Raw genomic sequence first — 25,283 nt, 5'->3', positions numbered from 1 at the left:
AACAAGTGCTCTCAATTACTGAGCTGTCTTTGTTGTTATTACTCTGTCTGGCCTGGAACTTGGTCTGTAAACCAGGTTGGCTTCAAACTCACAGATCTGCCTTCCATGCTTGGCTTAAAAGACAACGACGACAAAACAGCTGGGCAATGGTGGTGGCGCACGCCTTTGATCCCAGCTTTTGTCTCCCAAATGCTGGGATTAAAGAGTCACAGATTTCTAATGTAGCTGGATGTGTGCAATGACACACCTGTAAATCCCATCACTTGGTAGGTAGAGGCAAGAGGATTGGGAGTTATTTGGCTACATAGTGAGTTCAAGACCAACCTCTGGGTTACATGGTTTTTGTTTTTTTTGAGACAGGGTTTCTCTGTGTAACAGCACTGGATGTCCTAGAACCCACTTTGTAGACCAGGCTGGCTTTGAACTCACAGAGATTCACCTGCCTCTGCCTCCCAAGTGCTGGGATTAAAGGCATGCACCACCACTGCCCAGTTTATTTTTATTTTTTTAAGGTGGAGTCTCACTCTGTAACAGCTTAGATATTTTTCTTTTTTACACAAAAGAATCCAAAGGCATATTTCAGGAATCTCACTATGCAGCCCAGGCTGGCGTCAAACTCAGCCCTCAGTCTCTCAAGTGCTAGGATTAGGTGTGATGACCATGTCTAATTTTAACATTAAACTATAGCCAAAATGTAGGAAAACTCCGTGATCTCTGTAAGGAATTGACTGAAGTACAGTACACTATAAAACAAATACCAGGAGCCATTAAAGCACTGGTGTGGGTGACTATGTATTAACATGGAAAATAGTCAAGGCATTTTATTAGGGAAAATCATAACAAAGATGTATGTGCAGTATAAGATCTGTCAATGGTAGGGAAATTTCCGAGAAAGTCTTAAGTAAAAGGATGCCTTTGTCTGCTCATCCCTATGCTCTAACTAACCTGCTTTTCTGAAGCGTGTAAAGAAGGTAAAGCTGTCTTCATTTCCTTCTGTCTCTAACTAGTTTCTAGAATAGCAGCATTATTTTCTGGTTTTTGAGGTGTCGCTGACAAGATGGTTTTGTGAGTAAAGACACTTACGGCAAGCCCTACACATCTATAAACATGTCTACACACACTACAGCCCCAAACACATAGAAACACATCTACACATACTACAGACACAGAAAATGTTGATGTGAAATACTTCAGCTATATCATGGACTACAGATTGTTTAGAACATCATATTGAAGTCCAAATAATAAAATCACATTTTTTTCTTCCCTTTTCTGTATTTTCCCCAGCCCTTTTATCTCCTCGAACTTTGGATCCTCCTGCCTCACCTCTGACGTGCTGGGATTACAGGTGCTTGCCACCACATCTCACACAAACGGATGGCCCAGCTGCTAGGCTGCCAACACTGGCTCCGACAAGGTAGCAGCAGCCTCCTGTGACTTGTCTTCTGAAACCTCACACACAGTCACACGCCCTCCTACAAGCACATACAACAAAATACCTTCCTGTTCAACAGCCTTGCACTTAGAGGCGCTTGTTTGTGAGGTGAGGCTCTGGAAGCAGATGACACTCTGCAGGTGTGAGCATACGGTTTGGGAGTCTGAGAAGTTCATGATCAGACAGTTTGGTAAGGGCCTTTTGCTGCATCATAACATCGGAGGATTGCATGAGAAAGAGGCCAAACTGGTGGGGCCACCTTACTTTCTAACAACCTGTTCTGTCAGTAGCAGGTCCAATTTCTCAACACCCCACTCACACCCTTGAGAAGGGCATTAATTGCTGCTGGAGGTGGTGCCCTATAACCCAGTTAGCTCCTATTAGGTTTTACCTCTTAAGAGAGTCCACCATCCCAATACCAGTTACCTTGGGGACCAAGCCTTGGGGCTATAAACCATAGTACTTTCCAGGCCCCACTATTGGTAGTGTCCAATATGTCTGGTCTGAGCCATTCATCACTGTGGTGACTAAAGGGTGTGCAGTGAAGAGCAGCCGTTCCAAAAAGTCAAAAAGGAAACCAATGGCAGTGAGGTCAGACCGCATTTGGGGCATCGTGGATCGTTCCAGTATCCTCAGGAAACTCAGAGGGGAATGGGGTACTACATGAAGACAGGAGCGCCAACCAGAGGCTCAGGAAGTTGGGCCCTTTGGAAGTAGTTTACAAATTACAATGTAGAAACTTGTTTTGGGTACCTGTTCTCAGTGGACTATGGGGGCTCCCGCTGCCGTGTCCAGAGCAGCGCAGCCTAGGAATAAGACAGGCGACGACAGAAAGAAAGCTGCAGCACGCTCTCCTGAAACGGGAACACGTGGTTAGGACTCTGCCTGTGCTTCCCAGCACGGCCCAAATGCTGCGGTCAGGGAGGAACACAGGCTTTGCTAACTTGGTTCATATGCCATGCTAGGGTTTCATTTTTGAACTTTAATGTTAAATGTCAAACTCCTCAAATTTTACAGGCAAAACATGCATACATTTTCAAGATCTCTTGACCTATCTTTCAAGATGTCTTTAAATTCGGTCTCCCATGGACTTAAAAAACATGTAGATCAGGCACACTTGGCCTGAGCTGTAAAGGTGGAGAACTGATTTTATGCATACCAAATTGTTTAAAATATGTAAGGCTTTTCTTTCAGACTTAACTACCATACATAATCCACACGGTCAAGGACCTACAGAAAACGCTAATACCACCAATTTTGTCACATCCACAGCAACCGTTCTGGAAGAATGTTTTTCCTAGACTGGGCAAGACCTCAGGCTCCGATCTTTAAAAGCTCTGACAGCTGCTAGCTTCCAAGCACATCTGCCCCCGGCAGGCACAGCTGCCTCTATCTTTAGAACCGTTGAGAACACTTTCACCCACAAAGGTTCCTACACAGTCGTGGCAGCTGAACTTAGCCTTGCTAAAGACTAGATTCTGCCATTCGGGTTAAGTAACCAGTTCCCATTTCCAAATGGGTTAAAATGATGATGAGGTATGAAGTAATCCGTGTGATGTAAGTCTCCAAGTGAGAACCATCAGTACTGTAGGCCCGCTCACTGACCCAGCCATTTCAGCTCCTTTTGACACTGAAAAGCACACTTGCTATCTACTTTGGTACATTCTTCATTTTGGTTTTTCATTTAGTAAGGTGAAGGACCACGTGTTATTGCTTGGTTATTTTAAAAGCATTAAAAGCATTCTTAGTCAGTTTTGCAAAAATGGTCACACAGGGCCTCTTTTCATGTATTTATGGGTATCAAGTAACTCACGCAGCTACGCTGGCCTTTTGATGACCTTGAGTACTGCCGGTTATGAGGTGAAACCCACACGACAGAGCTGCAGAGCTGAATCTTAGCTTCCTTAGGTGTGCCTTCACTGTCAGTCCAAAACATCCTTACCCTGAGTGGTCCTACTCAGCCGTATTTTGTAATGCTTTTAAAACTTTTCTCCTCTTGCCTTTATCGCCCCAGTGCTAGGATTATTAATGTGTGCCCCCTCACCTGCCTCTTATTCATGAATGAGAGTATGACAAACAGTTTTGAATAATCGCCCCAGGCAAAGCAAACCTTGACTTATATATAACCAAATATATGGTTGTATATGTGGTATACAACCCAAGTCTCCCCACGGATGCATAATTGCAGGGAGCAACACACAAACTTTCACCTGTGTGCATACTGTTTCTTCCTGGACAGATATAAGCATGTTTAGTCTATAGAGTGGACACATTAACAACTTGCCAGCTCACACAATAAACTAGTAATGTGTTGCTACACTGCTCTCACGTTGAACCTTTAGATAAACTGTGTGACTGATCCATACAATGAGACAAGGGACCCCAGAACAGGTACTGAACAGTGTGGCTGTATGGTGTGAAAGGAAGACTCATGTCTAGCAGGGTAGAGCAGGACCCTGTCAAACTTCATCATGCTACTTTAACACAATGGGGCCCTGGAGTAACAAAACCACAGAAAGAGAAGTCTCAGTGAAGAACCAAGGAGATCACTTATTGTATTGAGATCAAATGAGCTTGAGTCTCCCCAACACTGTTCAAATGGCAAATGAATATCTTAAATTAAAATATATTTTCTATATATATTAAGGACCCTTTGAGGAAAATACAGGTAAGCAAAGAACTTCCAGTTTTTTATTTTTTTTTTTAAATTATTTAACAAGGAAAACAGTCAATCAAGATTTTAAAAATTAGAATGGATTAATTTACAATATAACAGTCAACTTAAAGTATCAGCCCCTTCCCTTAGGCCACGGGGCCAACAGTTCTCACTGGAACAGCAGGTGTGTACAGCTGATGCTCTGACCTTTATTTGATAGCACGGATACACAAACGTCATACCCCTCCCACCACCCCCTTCTCTCCAGAGTTCACATACGTGCTTAGAGCAGTATCTGAAACTTAGACTTTTAAAACCCAGTTGTATTTTTAAAAATATCTACAACTAATCTCATGAGAACACTCTTAAAACAATTCTCATAAAAAAAAAAACACCTTAAAATAAATTTGTGGCACATCAGACAGCTTAAAGAAATAGCAAAAATAAAAACTGTTTAAGAATTATCATCTCTCTCTCTTTTTTATTTCAGAAACCACCCAGGCAAATGTTTTCCATCGTTAGCTCTGCTTCTCATGCCCAGCGGAGATGGGGTATGAGGAGGAATGCACATCTCCAATCCTTGGCGGGAGCTGCCAGCTGAGGTTTATCACTAAACGCAAAGGAAGACAAGACTAAGCTCACACACATTCTAAAATGGGGAAAACAGACATTTCTCTTTATAAAGTTTGTGTCTATCTTCATATTCAAGTCATGAAAAAGTTCACAGCAGTTAAAAGGCTGATTCTACAGGTGGCTGGCTAAATAAAACCAACCCACAACCACTCTATACACAGCACTCTTACGGGAAGACCAGTAAACACAGTACTGCGTTACCAACTCACATACTTTCCATGCTGGAGCAGAGCGCATCTAACAGGTTTACAAGATTGGGTATCAGAGCTCTGAGAACACTTCATTTTCATACTCTCCAATGTGTGAACAAAGCTTAAAATAACTGCCTTAAAGGAATACGTTCATCTGTGACAGCTGGCCAGGCACTTAAATTCAGGGAGGGGCTTTACAGTTGAGGTACACCGGAACTATCTTTAGAAATCACACATTCTAAATCCACTTTTTGATACCACACCAACTCAACTTACTTAGCTTTTAAGTTTGTCATTGTTGTGCCAAAATCCATCCCCGTGGAACATAAGCTACCAAGAGCATCTGAAGCCTTAACTGGCTCCATTTATATATTCTGTGCTCAGGACATACTGGAGACCAACTATAGACATATACATATGAGGGATATGGTCAAAAGAAGCAAAGAGGAGTAACTTTCTCCCTAACCGGACACTTAAGTTTAACAGACTTTTGGATACACATCACCAGTCACGCAGACACATTAAAACAAACAAGCCGAGGTGATGGGCTCAGCAGCTGAGGGAGGATGACTGAGCAATGCTCTTAAAGGCAGCGTTTAGGAGCACATACCCCATGTGAATGGTCCCAGCATTAGCACTGAGGAGCACAGGGTATGTTTCTTGTTCCAAGGTGATGGGGAATTTGCTTAGCAATGAAAATTCATATTAGAAAGTGAAGGATCAGGAAGATGTGGTGAAACATGCCTGTAATCACAGCACTTGGAAGGCTGAGCATGGAGAACTGCTATGAGTTTGAGGCCAGCCAGAACTACACAGCAAGGTCCTGTCACAAACAAAAGAGCCCCAAGGTTCTCAGTAGGTTTTAAGGTATTATAAGAACAGAAAAGAAAATGGCCATTTTGGAATTAATTTCATTTTTTTAAATCAAGATATCTAATTTTACTTTTCATTAGAATAAACTGGGCTGAGTTTTAAGTATTACCATGAAAAACAAAACTCACCGATGAATTATCAGGGCATGACCTACATATGGGAATACCCAGCCCCGGTACACCAACCACTTATGGTATTTTACATTCTTTTCTCAAACAGCAAAGGGTATATCTTGATTTGAATGGACGCATCAGCTTTTGTTATTTGGCAAACTAAATTATCGACATGTTTTAAATAAATACTTTTAAAAAGCTACATAAAGAACAGTTATATGACAGCAGAGAGGGATGGAGGTATTAACTCTGGCTTTAGTTTCCATGTGGCTAAAAATAAGGATCTGAAAATGTAAAGACTTCTAAGCTTACTCCACAGCACACTAAGTATTTCCAGTCCTTGTACAGGACCACACTTTTATCCTTGTAGCACTAACAGCAGGCATCAGGCAAAAATCTATAAGCAGAAGTAACGGGCAGGGAGCAAATAGAGGTGAATTTTTTTCTCTGTGATGCTAACTGGCTTGTTCAAGTTTTGAAACCATAACCCTGGTCCATTAGCACCATGATTTATTCAACTGAAAGAATTATTTAGGATCCTGTGGGATACTTGAACTGCTATAGGGTGAGGGAAGGGGGACAGTGAGACGGGGACTAAGGGCAGCTCTATCTAACTATCTATCTATATATGCCAAGAAGAAATGATGCAGCAAAGATACAATCTGTCTGCTAATAAACTATATTTGAGGTTGGAAGAATCATTGATCATTGCTATAAAGTAATAACATACCAGTTTTTATAGTATTTGACTAACTACAGATGGAGAGTTTCCTGGTATGACCCAAATTTGGTTATAATGGAAGTTCATTGAATGCTAGGATATCAGTAAACAAGAAAACAATTACAAATATTTATAAGTAGTAATCTACCAAAAAATATTAGAAAAAAATTAAGTGAAATTATTCATAATTGTTTCAGTATCATCTTTCTCTTGGGAGAATCCCAGACAGGGAAACTATCTTTATGGACACAGACATGGCATCTGCCATCAGGTGGACACACCTTTCCCTCAACGGTAGATGGCTCAGTCAGTTTCCTATACAATGGTTCTTGAAATAGTCATTCCACTTACAAACGGCAAAGGAAGCCTAGAGACCACTTTTAGGAAAAGGCACTTTGTTGTGAAGGTTGGGTTCAGTTCCATGCAGCTGAGAAGACGAGGATGGACTCGTCAGTACACATGTTTGCATTTAGGAACTCAGAGTAGATGCCAGATTTTAGAATATAGCTGATCACAGTACAAATCCAATCAGCAACATTAGTTATATTCACGGGGAAAGAGTCATTTATGACATTTCCCCCACAAACTAACATGGCCAAGTTCAACAGTTAGGGGAAAAGGAAAAAAAAAAAAATCACCAGCAGTTGCTACATAGAGCTTAAGAAACTGTTGTCAACAGAACTGCATATCTATAGTTTAGTTCTCTTTATCGAAGTATAAATTGCTTTTCAGAGGACAAACCCGGTTGGCAGAGGTGTGTGTGTTTGTAAGGAGGAAAAAGCCAGGTCAGAACACTACTGGGGAGTAACGGGTAAATTTCTCTGGTTGGACAGCCGAGTGAGGAGGTAGTTACTCTGAGGAGGTCTCAGGTTAGATGGCTGTGCTCATCTGAGTCAGGGGAGCAGAAGCAGAGCTTCGATGAGATGCAGAGAGCAGAAGAAACACGTCTCCTCCAGGGATGTCAAAACCAGGGCATCAGTGCAGCTGAAAGAGATGGGATGTATGAGAAACAAGGGCAAGAAACGAAATGTGAATCAAAGTGTTTTAAACTTGTCTTACCTTGAACGTGGCTCTTTTCTGATGTCAGAAATTTCAAAGGGTCTAGAAAAGAACACAGTGACATTTATTTTCTATACTGTGAATCTTCAAATTCCATTCCACAAACATGGTATATACAGGTCTCAAATTCCTAATACTATAAATAGGAAACTGTCTGTAGAATAAATGTTGAAAGAATAAATCAGACCCTAACCCTAAAACTCTTTGAAAGGGAAATTATTTTTTAAATATTCGTGTGTGTGTGTGTGTGTGTGTGTGTGTGTGTGCGCACGCGCGCGCGTGATGTATGTTGGTGCCTGTAGAGGCCAGAGAAAGGGAACTGGATTCCAGAGTCACAGGAGGCTGTGGGCGACCTTACATAGATGCTGGGAAAGGAACTGGGGCCTCTGGAAAAGCAGTAAGTATTCCTAGCCACTGAACCATGTCTCCAGTTCCCAGGAAAGTTATTTTCTAGCTACAAATACATGGAAATTCTCATTTAATTTGCCACAGACAGTAGTGCTCACACTGTTTGGAAGAGTCTACTGTTAGATAGAAGGAGTTGTGAGGAGAGAACATAAACTCACCGTACTACATTACCACACAGGGCAACCCCATACAACCTTGAGTGCCATCATCATTGCTATTGAGCTTTTTCATTCGGTACTGGCGTATCTCCCTTACTAGTGTGTAAAAGGCATCTTCTACACCCTATTGAAAGAAAAAAAAAGAAAACAAAGAAAAAACCACTACGGTCCAAACTGTAAGCTCTCACACTTCTTTGTGTGGATTCAAATACTAAATCAATAGTTGATAAATTAGGGTGACTTGGTGTCACCTGAATAGGAATGGCCCCCATAGACTCATGTGTTTGAATGCTTTGCTCACAGGGAGTGGCACTATTAGGAGATGTGGCCTTGTTGGAGTAGCTGTAGCCTTGGAGGAATTGTGTCACTGTGGAGGTGGGCTCTGAGATCTTACACGCACACAGTCTCCTTCTGCTGCCTGCAGATCCTTCTCTAGGAACCTGCCTGGTCTCCATGTCCTGCCATGATAATGGATTGAATTTCTGAACTATAAATCAGTTCCAATATTAAATGTTGTCCTTTCTATGGGCTGCTGTGTCACGATGTCTCTTCACAGTAACAGAAACCCTAAGTCAGACAACTAGGAAGACGAAACTTAAGTCCAACATTCCTAGGGGATCACACTGATAGGCTATAAAAAAATGGCAAGTTTGCAAAGCAAACAAACAATACAAAGATGGTCCAGCAAAGTGAAAAGGGCAATGCAGGGGCACAGAATAGACTATAATTACCAAATATGAGGATTCCCTTCAGTAAGGTTCACCCTCAATAGTGGGGAATGCTGATAGAAAATGCTTAAAAGTATGTTTAATTGAAGTTCTTCACTAGAAAGAGTTGAGCCTGTCAACACAGAATAAAAATGCTACAGAATAGAGTTAATGGACGGTGTGTGTGTGTGTGTGTGTGTGTGTGTGTGTGTGTGTGTGTGGCAGACGGACACAGAAAATTAACAAAAAACCAAAACCAATCAAGCAAAACCCATCAGAAAACCCTTAGAAAGAACATGGACTATATACCTCTACCACACTTGACCAACCAAACCTCTCTGCTTAAACAAGCACTCATACAGCTCAAATCTCTAGCATACCTGTCGGGTCTTGGCTGAGGTTTCAATGAATGGAATCCCATAGCTCTTGGCCAGCTCATGGGCTTGCTTTGTGTCAACTGTCCTTGTTGGCAAGTCACACTTGTTCCCTACCAGCACCATAGGCACATCATCAGAGTCTTTCACTCGCTTAATCTGCTCCCTACAACAGAGAAGACAGTAGTAGATCATAAAAAAAAAAAAAAAGTGGCAAGTCCTTTTAGCTTTTATTACTTAGCTTACAAATTCTGAACACTTATGATACAGCTATAGACCTATAAGCTAAGAATGTCAGTTTAGATTTGGTGTAGAATCTGTAACGAGACTGTGTCTACCAATTCACTTCCTAGAAATGGCTGGCTCTTGTATCCCGACACATGTCCTGAATAGACTCCTAGATCTTCCAAAGAGCTTGACTCTGGATTGCATTGGAAACCACAAACAATCTAAGTTTAGAAGTATAAAAAGTAGAGTTTATAGATTCTAAATGACTCAAAAATTTTTAACTTATACCTTAATTCATGTGTGTGCGTGTGTCATGGCATGCGCGGGGAGGTCAGGACAACCCTGGGAAGTTGTTTCTCTCCTCTTACCATATGGGTCCTGGGGAATCAAACTCAGGTTGTCAGGCTTGGCAGCAGGTACCTTTGCCCACTGAGCCATCTTGCTGGCCCCTAAATAACTTTTGAAGCTCCCTTTACACTATTTAACGGAAGATAACAGAGTCATTCTTTAAGACTGCTGGTGCCCTAATTACTTTCCTCAAACAAAATTACAGCTGGAAGCCCAAGATATGCAACACCAAGAAATCCAGATTTGCTCTTAACAAATGTATTGCATGCAGGCATGTGCACATAGCCAGAACTATCAAAGATAGCTCCCCCTCTCAAGATAGGGTTTTTCTGTGTAGACCAGGTTGGCCTTGAACTCAGGGGTCCACCTACCTCTGCCTCCTGAGTGCTGGATTAAAGTTGTGTGCTACCACACCTGGCAAAGACAGCCTTCTTTTCGGTGTCACATACAACATAGCACCTGGTACATTCTAGAAGTTATTGTTTGAGATTCTCTTGACAAAGAACTTTTTGTGGTAATAGGAACTGGTACCCAAGATGATAGCCACTACTCAGTTGCTTCTGTGGCCAAGAAGTAATTCTCCAGTTTTGTGTAAATGTTAAATAACTATAGCTGGTCATGGCTATTACACTGCACAGCACTACTCTATAGACTCTATCCTTGGATTTCAGTCATATACCCCAACTTCATCCTACTGGTGATCTACAGAACTGATTTGGTGTTAGGTCAGAATCCTTTGCCACCCCACAGCCCCAATCCCCAAACTAAACTAAACCAAACCGAAACTAAGAAGGGCACTGGAAGTGCTAGCCTTTAATCCCAGCGTGCTAGCAAGAGGGTGCAGAGGAAGAAGCAGGCAGATCTCTGAGTTCAAGGCCAACCTGAACAACAAGCCAAGTTCCAGCTAGGGTTGTTAGAGAAACCTTATCTTAAAAACAAACAAACAAAAACCCAAAACAAAACAACAACAACAAAAAACCCTTAAACAAAGACTACCCCCTCCCCCCAAGAATAAAACAACAAACCAGGACCTTAACTTTGTAGCTCAGGTTGGCAGTAAACTTACCACCTAGAACAGGGTAGCCTTCAACTCTCAATCCCCTTGCCTTGACTTCCCAAGTACCACCAATGCCCAGTGTTAGCTGGCTAGGTTAAGGATATTGCAAACCAGCTTAAACACTTGGAGCATGTCCCTATTGGTCACTGCTGTCCCTAAATTATTCAACCTTCTGTGAGGATCAGACACAATTTTTTCTCAATGTCAGTGTACGACTTCTAAGCAAGTGACTTATTTTCAGCATACACAAACTGACTAGACAGCTATCATGTCTGCAGTGTCTGATGAACATCACTGGGGTATCATTTTATTACAGAATAAGCTCGCTGAATTTCCTCTTCATTTATTTTTAAGCCTATTTCTAAAATAACATTATTTTGCTATACTACACACATGCCACAGTGCAAATGTGGAGGTCAGAGGATGGGTCTTTCCTTTGACCATGTGGGTCCTGGGACTGAACTCAGTCATCAGGCTTGGTGGCAAGTTCCCTTATCAACTGGGCCATCTACCTGACCCTAAATAAGTGCTCAGTCAGCAATAAAGTCATCCCTCGGGAACCAAAGATAATTAGTTTCAAGATTTTGTTACCTCCACGAAGAACATCAAACACTGAGGAAACAAGGAAATAAGTCTGGATTTAAGATCGTAGGCAGACTTACAAAGTAGGCACTATGGGCCAAGCACTCTTCTGAGTGTTGTTTACTCTTGGCAACTTTCTAATAGGAGGTATTATTTTTTTCAAGGTTTAGTTTGTTTTGTGTGTGTTTCTGCAGCATGTATGTCAATGCACCATATGTGTGCCTAGTGCTCAGACAGACCAGGCCAGGACACCAAATGCCCTGTAACTAGAGTAACAGATGCTTTTGGGCGTCCCATGTGGGTGCTGGTAATTGAACCTGGGTTCTCTTGAGCTATTTCTCTAACTCCGAAATAAGTATTCTTATCTCATAATAAATTTACAAACTGAGAAACATAGATTTAGTGTTTCATCTTAAAGTTAAATCTTTAAAGACTTTAAAATAAAGTTTAAATAAGATATTTGTTCTAAAGTTAGATCTTTATTTGAATCTTTATATAAAACTTATCTAATTAATAACAGAATCAAGTTTCAACCTTGTTAAGGCCTGAAGATAGATAGAATACTGCTCTAAGAGAGGCCTGGTGTTTTTTTTTTGGGGGGGGGGATCTAGATCAGTTAAAGAAAAAGAAAACCACAATTCCAAAAATCCAACAAGTACTTCTGAACTGACTCTGTAAAGTAAGAATCTTGGCTAAGCATGATGGCATATCTATTACCTGGAAGCTAGCAGTCGAGAGGGTGAGGCAGGATTGTAAAGTCAAGGCAAGCTTGGGATACATAGTAACATCCTGTCTCACAAACATAAAATGAATAAAGATGTCTCTCTCCTCTGCTCCTCAGGAGCATGCTTCTCTTACATATGACTAGTATACTAACAGTATAACTTTTACTATCGGTGATAACCAGATTCTTTCTTTCCTTTTAATACTGGGGATTGAAAGTGGGGTCCCACACATGCGAGGCAAATACTTTACCACTGAGCTCTAGCTCCATTCCTTAGCCCCAAATCCTCACTATCACACAAGCCAACAGTAATTTTCCCTGTAAGAAAAAGGTATGTATGGACGTGTCAGTGAACTAGCTCAGTTGGTGGGCAAAGGTGCCTACTGCTAAGCCAAAATCCCAGGACCTAAGGAGAGAACTTTTCATTAGCTGTTCTCTGACCCCCATGGCAAATGTCCCCACCTCCATAAATATCCATACATTTAAAAAGTTGTGTTCCCTCATTCAGAACACATGTAAAATTTTACTTTTAGAAAGTAATATTCCCAGTACCTGTAAAGGTTAATATCTGCAAATGACTTGCTATTGTTGATGGCAAAAACGCAGAGGAATCCTTCGCCTGTCCTCATGTATTGGTCTCTCATGGCACTGTACTCTTCTTGTCCAGCTGTGTCCAGTATGTCCAACAGACAAGTCTCACCATCAATTACCACTTGTTTTCGGTAAGAATCCTGGGAATGTGAAAGGGTGTGGAGGTGGGGCATGGAGAAGCTCAATCTTTATTTAAAACCAGAGGGATGCAATTATCAAAGATAAACAAGCCTGACTATGTGACTTACCCTCAAAGTGCTAACAGGTAGCATACTCCCCCCCCCCCCCACACACACACAGTGTGTGCACCGGGGAGACAGAGGCAGGTGAATGAGTATCAGTAAGTTCAGGCCAGCCAGGGTAGCACAGTGAGACCTGTTTCAAAAACAAAACAAAACCTAAAGCCAGCCTGGCTAGCCTATGAGGTTAAGAACAAAAAGAAACAAACCATTAATAAAAAACAACTAGCTCCAGAAACTTCTGATATGATTTTATGATAATAATCTTACTTTTATTATATAATATTCCCACTATTTGAAAGGCCTTATCTGTGGTGCTGGAAGTGTGCTTATATTGTTCCATGCTTATATATGGTCTCATAAATATATTAAAATGTAGCCTCTGTAGATACCCCCCTGTATGGTAGAATTTACACATGAAAAAATTCTTTGGTATTTTGTACACAGGGTCTCAACTGCAGTTCAGGCAAGTCTTGAACTTGGAACCTCCTCCCTCAATCTTTTGAATGCTAAGCTTTGCAGACATCTACACCAGAGCCCAGTAGAGTTATGGAAATTTAACATCATGAAGAAAAATAAGACTCATGGAGATTTAGGTGATTTTTCTCAATATTCCATAACTAAATTGCAGAGATATAATTCCTAGGCACAATGACTAAAAATCTCAACTTTTTTACCCCAACTCAGTTTGGACTAGCTCAAGAATGAAAACTGGAGTCTCCAGAATTCTGAGTTCTCTATTTCTGCTGTATGATCTCCTACATCTTTTCCCTTGTGACCTATTTAACAGTTGCAAATACATGAAGAAATGGGATGAACTCCATACTGTATTTTTCCAACAGTTTACAAACTGCTAAAAAAACTGTATACCTTAAAAAAGGTATAAAAAATGCTTTGGTAAGCATTAACTCGTTTCTACAAACTCTTTAATATTTATTTTTGGAATACAGTATCTCAAACACCTTCTTGCTTTCTCTCCACTTTACCTTCAAAGAATTAGAGAGGATATATATCTATCTCTCTCTATATATATCTATATATACGTGTGTGTGTGTGTGTGTGTGTGTGTGTGTGTGTGTAAGAGAAAGCCAAAAGTGGGAGCCAGGGCCAGACAGTGGATTGGGCCTCACCTCTATGGTGGGATCATATTCATCCACAAAATGGTTCTGGATTAACTGGATTGTCAAAGCACTTTTCCCAACACCACCTGCTCCAACCACCACCAGTTTGTACTCAGTCATTTCACACCAGCAAGAACCTGTAGGAAAGCAGTAATTACGATTAAATTAGCAAGCCAAACCTACAGCACTTTAAGGGTTTCTATGAGTTACTAACGTCAGTTTCAAAGGCATCTGTTCAATACACATGGCCTTCCACTTAAGTTCTCAAAGTGATCCAAGCACAAAAACACTTGCAGGTGAGTGCCGCCAGTTTCTTAGATTTTAAGACCCGCGTCTACTTTTCAATGGTACTCGGCCCCGCCCTCAACCTACGGGAAAGGAAACCCCCTTCCTATTCTCTTGCAAATCTAAGCTCTGGGGTCCGCCTGGCACAACCACTTCCCGAAACTCCCCTTTCCGGCTTCGAAGATCACCCCACGGACAGCAGCAGCCTGCCAGGGTCCCCCACCCAGGCCTTTGTCTCCAGCTCGCCGAGTCTCCCCTCTTCCTGCACACACCAGCCAACTGCACGCTGCGGAGCCCGATGCTACTCAGACCGGAGCCTTACCTCAAGCTCCGCTGACCCCGCTTCAGGAGGTTCTCGGACCTCAACCTGCAATATTGTTGGAGACCCCGAAACCGCCATGAACAGCCCCCACCCGGGAGCGGCACTTCCGGCCCCACCCGCTACGTAATCAGTAAGCGCCCAGAGCGCCCAAGTCCCCGCCCTGGCCACGTGGGCCGGCGACCTAGGAGTCTTGTGGCTGGCCGCACCCAGTCCCGTCCCTCCCACTCCCGTTTCAATAATGAAAGCACTGGGTGCTAGTGTCTCAAAAATCAGTAAAACTTTATTCGCTTCCATTCTTTCGCCATTAACAGAAAAACGGAGAAAGCAAAAATGTTTTGTGTTTACAAAGATAAATGGCCTCTTTACCCAGAGATCAAATACTCAAATGACAACGGGGAAGATGAAAAGTGCCCTCCCCCACAACCCCTGAGCTGACTCTTGTCATCTTTAGACAAAAAGCCTTCACTCCACTAGCCAGAGACCCTATTTGGGGCCAATTCAAGACGAGGGCCGAGAAATCAGGCCAATCCATTCCCGTGATACAAAGTTGAACAGAAGCTGCACCAAGGATCAAGTGCCTGTATTCAACAGGACATTGGATCCAGGGGGCTACTTATAAAAAAAACAAGATTCATTTCAGGCACAACTTTTTTATTTTTTTTTTTGTTTTGTTTTGAAATCAGTAAAAGAAACTGGGTCCTAGAAGCTGCAGTGATCTAAGCAGCAGCTATTTTGTGCATTCGTCTTTTTGTTTAAATACGTTTAAATTATCACACTGCTGGCACACTTCATTTGCATGAAATTCTGCACCATACATACTAATTGTAGTAAAGTTATTTACCCCCCACCCCATCCCAGGAAAAAAAAAAACTACTCTGGAAGATAATTTTCACTGAAATGTAATCAAACTCGTTAAGTGGATTGTGACAAGATTATAAATGATATGAAAATAACATTTTAACATTTGGCCATCAACTTAAGAAAATCGTTTGCTATATAAATTTTTGCAATTTTTAAAGGTAATATAGTCTACCTTCATATGGTCCTCAGAATTAAAGCATAATGAACAGGAAAGAAAAGGAAAAGAATGCGGCTGAGCTAAGTAATGAAGGTAGAGTATATACTGACTAGAGTGCAGAATTTCATAGGGCCAACAAGGTAACAGTCTGTATTGTTCATTTACACAGGCGAAGTGGAATTTGCAATTACCAGTTGCGTTAAATGCACCAAATAAAGCTCCTAAATTGATACTATAAGGCGCCACCTTAAGTTTCCCAGGCTGCAACTGTGCATAATTTTAAAATGGTTTCTTAAATTTATTTATTTTTTAAACATAACACGAGGAAGGTGTTAAAACTGGTGTATAGCTCAATAGAATAAGTATTCCAGATTTTAGGAGGGATGAAGAGAAAGATATTCAGAACCCTTCACCAGAATCCCCCCAAGTTGACCATAGTGGATTAATGATGTGCTTTGTAGGTGTGGTTAGTCAATGACACCAGCTTGGCGGATCTTTCTTTCTGCACCAAATCCCTGTGAAGAAATAAAACAGCTAATGAACTGAGTGTATAACAATCACAAGACATAATCCTAACAAAATATGAAAATACTACTTTAAAATTTTATATCTACTACAAATTCTCTCCTAAGAGTAAGAAGCTTATTGAGTAGGCCTGAAAGCAACATGTGCTTCTTGGTGTGATATCATACACCTGTAATCCTACCACGGGTAAAGCAAAGGTAGAGTAGGGGTTTAAGGCCACTTATCTGCACATGCCCCTGTCTCAAAAACGAAAGAAAAAAGGTTCTTACACAGAGTATCTATTAGGGATGAATCAATGTGTCTGGGAACCCTAACTAATAATAAGCAATCCTTGCTTCACTAAGTTCTTTAAGCTGAAGTAAGTTGATCTCCCTTAAATCCCCAAAGGAATCCTACCATTGAGTTATCTGGTCCCCTTGGCTGACGAAGAACCATTAGACGAGGAGCACTAGCATCATCCAGGGTGATATTCTTCAAGCGATTGACCAATCGATCAGGTCGAGGAGCTGCAACAGCTTTGGGGCCTTCACTGTAAGTGTGAAAGTGAGAAAAACCAACAATTACTGGGAAGAAGGCAATCATCTGGTAGGTGTCCTACCCAAATGACTCACTTTTAATGAGGGGGGACTCTTGACTCAACTTAGACAGCTAGCAAGACAAGACAGACAAGTTTGTTTTATATACTTTTCCCAGCTCAGCTGCAACCAGACAGAAGCTGTGAAGAATTGTTTCAGTGAGACCCTAGACTTGTCTGCAGAAAGACTAATTCCATGGATAACATAAAACAAGTTAACATGAGCCAGGCGGTGGTGGCGCACACCTTTAATCCCAGCACTTGGGAGGCAGAGGCAGGCGGATCTCTGTGAGTTCGAGACCAGCCTGGTCTACAGAGCTACTTCCAGGACAGGCTCCAAAGCCACAGAAAAACCCTGTCTAGGAGAAGGAAAAAAAAAAAAAAAAAAGTAACATGGAAAACCTTTAAAAGACTAACATTAACAGTTCTAGATTCCTACCGTTAAAGGGAACAATGTCGAGCCTAAAAATCCTAATAGCATGAATCATGATGACTAAGGTATAAAAATTAGACATTTAAGTAGCACAAGGCCTAGAAAAGAATTAATAAGCTGAATTTCTTAAAAACAAGAATTATGTAACCTTCTAATATTGAAGGCCAGCACATTCAGTGCTACCATATCATAGTACCCAAGTGTGTTCTCAGGTCAGGTATATAAGACTCAAGGTCATTTTAAAAAAAAAGAAAAAACCCTTAAGGTCATACAATGAATACTGAAGGTAGGAAAATGGACATGACAGATGGCATGTGTAAGCAAGCTCAAAGTTAGTCATGAATATATCAAGTTGAGACCTGTCTCAAGCCAATGACTAGAGGTAAAAAAATACTAGATAGAGGTAAAAGTGGAATATACCTAATAAACACAAACAGACAGATTAAAAAAGGTAAGAAATCTGGCAAAGCACATACTACTAAACAAATTAGGGAAATGAACTCAGGGCAGTTACTAATCCAACCACAGTAAATAAACTCACCAGACTCGCCAAACATTACAGGCACTGCATTTCCCAGTACGCTGATTTAGAATCACTGAGAATTCCACCTCATCTCCTGCCTGTAGCTCAATGCCATCCTGAACTTCTTTCACGTGAAAAAAGAGCTTCTTGCTATCTCCTACTTCATAGTTAATAAAGCCAAACTAGAAAAAGAAAACACACACACACACACAAAATTTACAATGGAGAAGACATACCAGAGAAAGGAAACACACTTCATTTTGAAAGGTAATGCTAACTCTAATTAGAAAGGACTTATAAAACATGGCATTAATATTGATGAGCCAGGGCTGGAGAGATGGCTCAGTGGTTAAGAGCACTGACTGCTCTTCCAGAGGACCTGGGTTCAATTCCCAGCACCCAAATGGCAGCTCACAATTGTCTGAAGATCCAGTTACAGGGGATCTGACACCTTCACACCAATGAACATAAAATAAGTTAAATAAACCATAAAAAATATTTAAAAAAAATATTGATGAGCCAAATTCAGCTGGGTGTATTGTAGAATTCATGAGTAGAGTTACAACTTTGAAATGATTGTCATTTATCTTATTATAAGCACGACTAAGACAGTCCTCACTGAGTGACAGCAATCAACAATCACCCTTATCTTCTCCTTGCTAATGCTGTCAGTCACTTTTTCCCCTTGTCTTCCTCCCAAAACAATAAAGTCCAAATAAAAACTACATGAGTCGGGCACGACAGTTTAATTCCAGCACTTAAGAGTGCTAGGAGATGAGGGAAGGAGAGGTATCAAAGGATAGATGCAGATCCAGAGGCATAGATAGCACTTAATTACCTGATCTTTCACACACTCCACAGTGGCCCTACGAAGGGGTGTGATGTTGTAGGCCATAGTTTGTGCATTTTGGCCAAGGACACACAACTGGAACTTGACACTCTCCCCTTTCTGTAGGCAATCTCCTTTGTTGGCCATCCCAACTATGCCAAATGGATACACTTCACCTTTCATATCCCCTGTAAGCAAAGTGGCATAAAGTCTAAATATACACACCAAAAATGCATTTTGGAACCTTGGTCTACAAACTGAGTTCCAGGAAAGCTAGGATGGTCCCACAGAGAAATCCTTTCCCAAACTCCCACCCCAAAATGACAGCTAATAGAGGGTACATGTTAAAGTTAGTAGCCCACATATCCTTTGTCAGGCAGAACATTATTGGGGTCACAAAGTCAATTCCTATTTGGAGGGTTATGATGGGGGAGGGAAAATGCAACAGGGGGGTTTCATGTAAAACAGACTTTCTAGGAACCTCATGTGATAAAGCACCAGCTATCAAGGTTCTTTTCTTTCTATAAATGAACTGTTCTCCTTTATTTTACATTCTTTCTGACTTACAGATGATACAAGGATTTCTTCTCTTTACGAGAAAAGTCATCTCGGTTTTTTTTTTTTTGGTTTTTCGAGACAGGGTTTCTCTGTAGCTTTGAAGCCTGTCCTGGAACTCCCTTTGTAGACCAGGCTGGTCTCAAACTCACAGAGATCTGCCTGTCTCTGCCTCCCGAGTGCTGGGATTACAGGCGTACGCCACCACCGCCCGGCTGAGAAAAGTCATCATTTGAGTGAAATGTTCAACTACTCCATCATTATTTAATCCTGTTATCCTAATTATGCACCATTCCCTACTATTTCTATTAGACTTAGTTGATGCACACTTTTCAAATAAAATTGGCCTTTCTGTGTGGTGGCGATTAGGAAAAAATAAAGACCAAAATTTTGACTGCTTAAAGAGGGGGAGAATATTACAGAAGTAAAAAGTGGAGAGAGTCAACACCTAGTGGATATCTGGGTGCTAAGAAACAGTACTTCAGGAAGTGAAGTAAGTATTCATAAAAATGAATGGGTACCAAGCTAAACGACTAGTTTAATCCAGGCTGACCACATTTTCAAGGAGTATAAGAATAAAATTAGGCATGGAAAGGGAATCCTTTCTAAATTGAGCTTCCAAAAAAGAAAGAAAGAGAGAAAGAAAGAAAGAAAGAAAGAAAGAAAGAAAGAAAGAAAACAAATGCAATAAACCCTATCCAATATTAAAAGGTTGTTAAGTGCTTATCAGAAGGCATGGAAGATTTCACTGTGTCATGGATGTGCTTACCTTCCTCCACAATCTCAATCATTCCTTGGTACTCAATCTGTGTTGGATCAACACCTCTCAGAGGACGAATGACTTTACCAGAGTAGATGGTGGGATTAGCTTCCTCAGTAATGCCATTCACTACAAAACAAATGCACACATAATTTTCATTTAGCCATTTTAAACTCTATCTGATGGAAGAAAAGTGGAAAAAACGCAAGCCCAATATGCATACAGGGTGAATATTTTTATTTAGATTTTCAAGGATTTTATTTTTTTTTCTGATTATATATTATGTATCTCTGCAATGACTATAGTACCTGATGCTATAAGAGGGCAATAGAGGGCAACAGATCTCCTGAAGCTGGTTTATAGAAAACTGAGGGCTACACGGGATAGGAGCTGGGAATACAGGTTCTTTGAAAGAATACACATTAGCATACATGCAGTTTCCAACCCGTGAACCATCTATCCCATTTTCCCCTCCTCCACAATGATCTCATTATGTAGTTCAAGCTGACTTAGAACTCAAGATTTTACCCAGTTGAGATTATAGATGCGAATTACCATCAACTAGTTAGCTGACTCAATTCTTAAACTGAAACAGGGAATCTGAAGCCAGCTCTATTTCTTGAATAATTACTTAACCATGAATGCTTCTAAAATGTCATTAACAATGCCTAAGTTTGGCAAATAGCTCAATCTGTCAGATATCACAAATACTCATATTTATACACGTCTTCTGAGCCTGGCATAGTGGTACACACCTTTAAACCCAGCACTCAGAAGGCAAAAGCAGCTGGATCTCGAGTTCCAGGACAGTCAGAATTAAGAATTACATAGAGAAACCCTGCCTCGTAAAAATCAACCAACCAACCTCCCGATAGATATTTTTGTTCTTCTATTTTCTACCCACAAAAAAAAAAAAAAAAAAAAAAAAAAAAAAAAAAAAAAAAAAAAAAAAAAGGCATAAACGACCAGGACCTGTCTGCTTTGCCTCACAATATCTCTAGTGCTCCAAACACACTGCATACTTAGGTATCTGTGGAATCAAAATAGATGGTCTTAGCTAAATTCCCCAAATAATACTTTCAAGGTAAAGTATTATTTGGGGAGTTTAGATAAAGTCAAAATGGAGTTGTAGGCTGTGTAAAAATAGGAGATACCAGAGCTGTCCTTCTCAAGTGCTACACCCTGGGTTTCATCCCTAACACAGAAGCCACTCTCTCCCAAACCAAAGACTTCTAAACAGTTCAGATGGTCTTCATTTACACATTTAAACCTACGATGCTCCAAAGCAATCTATCAGGAGAATGCCTATTTTCCTAACAGCAAAGGTGTATCTATATAGAGAACATATATTTCTGGGATTTAAAAACAAAATAGGAGGGTGCTTTAAAAAAAATAAAGATATTAAATACAATTCCAATTATCAGAAATGCATAATTCCCCATCCCACTCCAAAATCAGATGTGAGCCAGGTAGGTAGCACACACACTGAGGTAGAGCCAGCAGTTCTCTGAGTCTGATGCCAGTCTGATCAACACAGCCAGTTCTAGGTCAGCCAAGGTTACAGAGTGAAAGACCCTGTTTTAAACTGCTACAGCAGCCTTCAAATTCAAAGTGCTATCTCTTAAATGTTACCCAAATCACAAAAACTTGCGAAAATAAACTGTCATGTCTAGCATTCAGAAACCCAAGGTAGGGATAAGAACATGGATCTCTGATAAACAGCCAAGGAGATGGTCTGAGCACCTGAGAGCGAATGTTGTAGGCCTTATCCTACTTTCTCACCCTATTTACTATCTTTCAGTGAAAGCACAAGATGAATAGGAATCACAATTCATTACCTGAGTGAGTCTTGTTTACTTTCTCAGCACTGACTTTATTGCCTTTGCCTTTGGACAAGCTGTATTCAACCATATCTCCCAGTTCCAGGCTATCAACATCACCAGAGAATTCACTAAAGGGAAAGGAAAATAAAAGTGACATTAAAGGAAGCCATTAATACTAAAAAACAGCAGCAAGCAGCTTTACTCTTTTTATTTTGAGACAGGGTTTCTCAGTGTAGCCTTGACTGTCCTGGAACTCACTCTGTAGACCAGGCTTGCCCCGAACTCACAGAGATCCACCTGCCTCTGTCTCCCATGTGCTGGGATTAAAAACACCACCACCACCCAGCAGCCTTTACTCTAGTAGCCATGATAACTCTGCTTATACTGGACAAAGTTTTAAGGTATTGATTCATTAAATCCTTAAACAGACAAAACCAAAAAAAAAAAAAAAAGAAACAAAAAACAACCTATTGAAGAGGTACCTTATATCTCTAGCTTAAGATAATGAAAAGAAACAAAGAAGTTAATTCATTTGATGGAAGTAACATATATTTAAGTGGTAGAACCTGAATAGAAACTAAATTACTTAGTTCTGGTTCAACTATACTTTATACTATATACTATAACTGTGTTTAACAAAATCACATCATTCTCATACCAATATTTATAACAAAACAGTATTCTTTTATTGAAGAAGAAATTATAAAAAAGCCAGGTAAGTGTATTTCTGTATACATCTTGCCATAATTACAAACAGAAAAACTGGGTCTCAAAAACTACAATTACAAAAAAGTATCGATTGATTAAATTTTAGAAACTCTAATGCAAAAGAATATAAACAGTATGCTGCCCAATACTTTACCTTACCTATAATGGAAAAATATTTCCTTATCATGATTAGCTGTTTCAATAAATCCAAAATTATCTTTCAGAGTTGCCACATAACCTAAGAGCCTTTTGGAGTTAGAATTACGACCTAAAAGTCTCACACAAGTTGCAATTTGCTGTCCAGGCCTCTGTTTGTCACTAATACTAAATTCAACCTAAATTAAAAAAAAAAAAAAAGAGAGAGAGAGAGAGAGTCATTAGTATCACTGTCACGCCCACTTCAAGTTCTGTAATTCTAAAAACAAAATCTAAAACACCCCCAACCATGCTTTTTTACTCCAGATCTCTTTTGTAATTACTTTAATAGAGTAATTTCCAGAAAAACACTTGCTGTCAAGTCATTTTTCATAAAGCATTAAGATTTGTTCCTCAATATATACTCTTAATGTCTCCAAAAGAAGGCTGTCTGAAAAGACAAGCAGTATAAATCTTTATGGCATGATTTAAACTGGGTCTATTTCAGTAAGTACTTTTAACTTTTCTTCTGGACATATTTAAACTACCTAACAGCTGTCACCTTGCCTACTGAGTGCTAAAATTACAGGTGTATGCACCACACCTGTCTCTATAAATATCTCATATTTAAAAACCTAGTATTCAGTATGTTTTAAGCTCACAAGACTCTGTTTTAAAGCATCCATCAGGGTTTATGATCAATCATGAACTTTTCCTCAAATAAGAAGAATTATAAATTAATTATCTTGCCTTATCTCCTATCTGAGGAGAAGTAGATCCTTCCACATCCTTGGCTTGAAAAGCAATAGTCAGTTTCACCCCACAGTCATCATAAGCAATAATGCCATCTTCCGCCTCCTAAAAAATATAAAATACAAATAAATATCCTTAAGAACTACTAACAAATTATAACAAAAAAAAAAAAAGAAGAAGAACTAACTATCTACAGAACTTAGAAATCCTTAACACAAAGAATTGGCAGAGCGATAGGAATTTATTCCAGGACTCTCAAAATAAAACACATGAATAAAAGGTATGGCTGCCTTTACTTACAGCTGCCTCAATCTACTTATATCTCTGAGCCTTTGTACTCTTATCAGAAATTAAGTTGAACAGGTCATTTCCAGCCAAGAGAAAAATTTTGCAGCATAAAACTTAGGCTTCTCATAAAGAAGATTCTTTAATATTCATAAGTAACAGCTGAAATAGCAGAAGCTGGGTGGTGGCGGCGGTGCACACCTTTAATCCCAGCACTTAGGAGGCAGAGGCAGGTGGATTTCTCTGAGTTAGAGGCCAGCCTGGTCTACAAGAGCTAGTTCCAGGACAGGCTCCAAAGCTACAGAGGAACCCTGTCTCGAAAACCAAACCAAACACAACAAACTAGCACAAATTAGTATTTCAACACTAACAATTTTTACACACATATATTTTTATATACAACCTGTAAACTATCGCTTTTGTGGTTTAACACCATTTCTATAAGAATAATGTCAACATCATTAATTTGTCTTCTTCCCTACAGTAGCACAATTAATAAAAACCCAGAGACAGATGTTTGGGTGCAAGCTGAAGAAAAGCAAAGCAAAGCAGACAAATCACTAGGGAGTTTCTATCAAGGCTCAAACAAAGGGGTGACCCTGTCCTCTGACTGATTGTAAACTGCAAAGCTCTCCACCAAACCTCAGACTGCAGACTGAGACCCTGAGCTGTTTCTGCTTATATTCCTCTCTAGGGCTGAGATTAAAGGCTTGTACCACCACTGCTCAGCCTCTATGGCTAACTAGTGTGGCTGTTGGGTGTATGCCACCATTGCCTGGACTGTATGGCTGCCTGGTGTGGCTAACTGTGCACACAAATAAAACATGACCACATTTCCCCTTTTAGTCTACAATAAAAAGACAGTAAGTAATATAAGAAAACTATATATAACAAATATAATAACTCTATGCAATATATACAGGCAATAAGTACATCAGCAATGTCTAATCCATTTGCATTTGACAAATTCAGAGAAAATAATCCTTATCTATGCTATCTTGGTTAGTCCAAAGTCTTGTACCTAATTTACTTTCTATCATAACTTCTATTACCATCCAAAACTATTCTTTTAATATCTTTCAACATTAAACACTATACACTTCTTTAGAGAATTTCTTTTTTGACTCTCATAAAGAAGGAAAACTCTTAACTATCTTAGTCTTCAACTACACCAGAGACCCAAAAAGGAAATATTAACTGAGTAATCAGGAAGTGCAAGCAACTTCCAAAAAAATGTGAGAAATGACCAGAAACCGCTGACTGCCTGGACACCCTAAATTTCACACCTCACTGCTATTCCATAACCAAAACCAGTTCACTTATGTTCTTCTGCAATTCGCATTCTTTATAATTATTTGTACATTAATTTCTTAAACATGAGCTATTTACCAGGTAAGCAATTTGTATTATTGAAACTATCTCCAGGTACCGGGAAGTTTTAAGGTTAAAAATAAACCGCAGTACCAAACCAGCACAATGTCCCCTTGGTAATTATTTTAAAATGATTTGTTTTCTGGTAACTCTTTCATGTACCTTA

The 25,283-nt window shown here is 40.1% G+C and overlaps 2 protein-coding genes across 3 annotated transcripts in view; both read right to left on the bottom strand.

The window, feature by feature from the left end:
- Positions 1-4,098: 4,098 nt before the first annotated feature.
- Nras (NRAS proto-oncogene, GTPase) lies at positions 4,099-14,959 on the bottom strand. The gene is made up of 7 exons (XM_050157585.1): positions 14,826-14,959; positions 14,228-14,355; positions 12,820-12,998; positions 9,335-9,494; positions 8,248-8,371; positions 7,682-7,723; positions 4,099-7,606 (listed from the first exon to the last, which is right to left on the bottom strand). Exons 2-5 carry the CDS (start codon positions 14,336-14,338, stop codon positions 8,252-8,254), a joined length of 570 nt encoding a protein of 189 aa, XP_050013542.1. The 5' UTR covers positions 14,339-14,355; positions 14,826-14,959; the 3' UTR covers positions 4,099-7,606; positions 7,682-7,723; positions 8,248-8,251.
- Positions 14,960-15,080: 121 nt separating this feature from the next.
- Csde1 (cold shock domain containing E1) overlaps positions 15,081-25,283 on the bottom strand; it is a 37,345-nt gene continuing 27,142 nt past the window's right edge. For both annotated transcript variants that reach the window (XM_050157576.1, XM_050157577.1), the window contains 8 exons: positions 23,459-23,566; positions 22,733-22,908; positions 21,881-21,993; positions 20,052-20,171; positions 18,737-18,915; positions 17,917-18,080; positions 16,765-16,897; positions 15,081-16,358 (listed from right to left, as the gene is read on the bottom strand). In XM_050157576.1, the coding sequence (XP_050013533.1) occupies positions 16,311-16,358; positions 16,765-16,897; positions 17,917-18,080; positions 18,737-18,915; positions 20,052-20,171; positions 21,881-21,993; positions 22,733-22,908; positions 23,459-23,566 (1,041 nt within the window). In that variant the 3' untranslated portion in view covers positions 15,081-16,310. The remainder of the gene's footprint in view (positions 16,359-16,764; positions 16,898-17,916; positions 18,081-18,736; positions 18,916-20,051; positions 20,172-21,880; positions 21,994-22,732; positions 22,909-23,458; positions 23,567-25,283) is intronic.

Source organism: Alexandromys fortis, unplaced genomic scaffold (assembly GCF_014885135.2).
Source record: "Alexandromys fortis isolate MF-2015 unplaced genomic scaffold, M_Fortis_MF-2015_v1.1 scaffold_78, whole genome shotgun sequence".
In the NCBI taxonomy this organism is placed as follows: domain Eukaryota; kingdom Metazoa; phylum Chordata; class Mammalia; order Rodentia; family Cricetidae; genus Alexandromys; species Alexandromys fortis.
The sequence above is the reverse complement of the archived record's forward strand: the minus strand, read 5'-3'. Positions and strand labels throughout refer to the sequence as shown.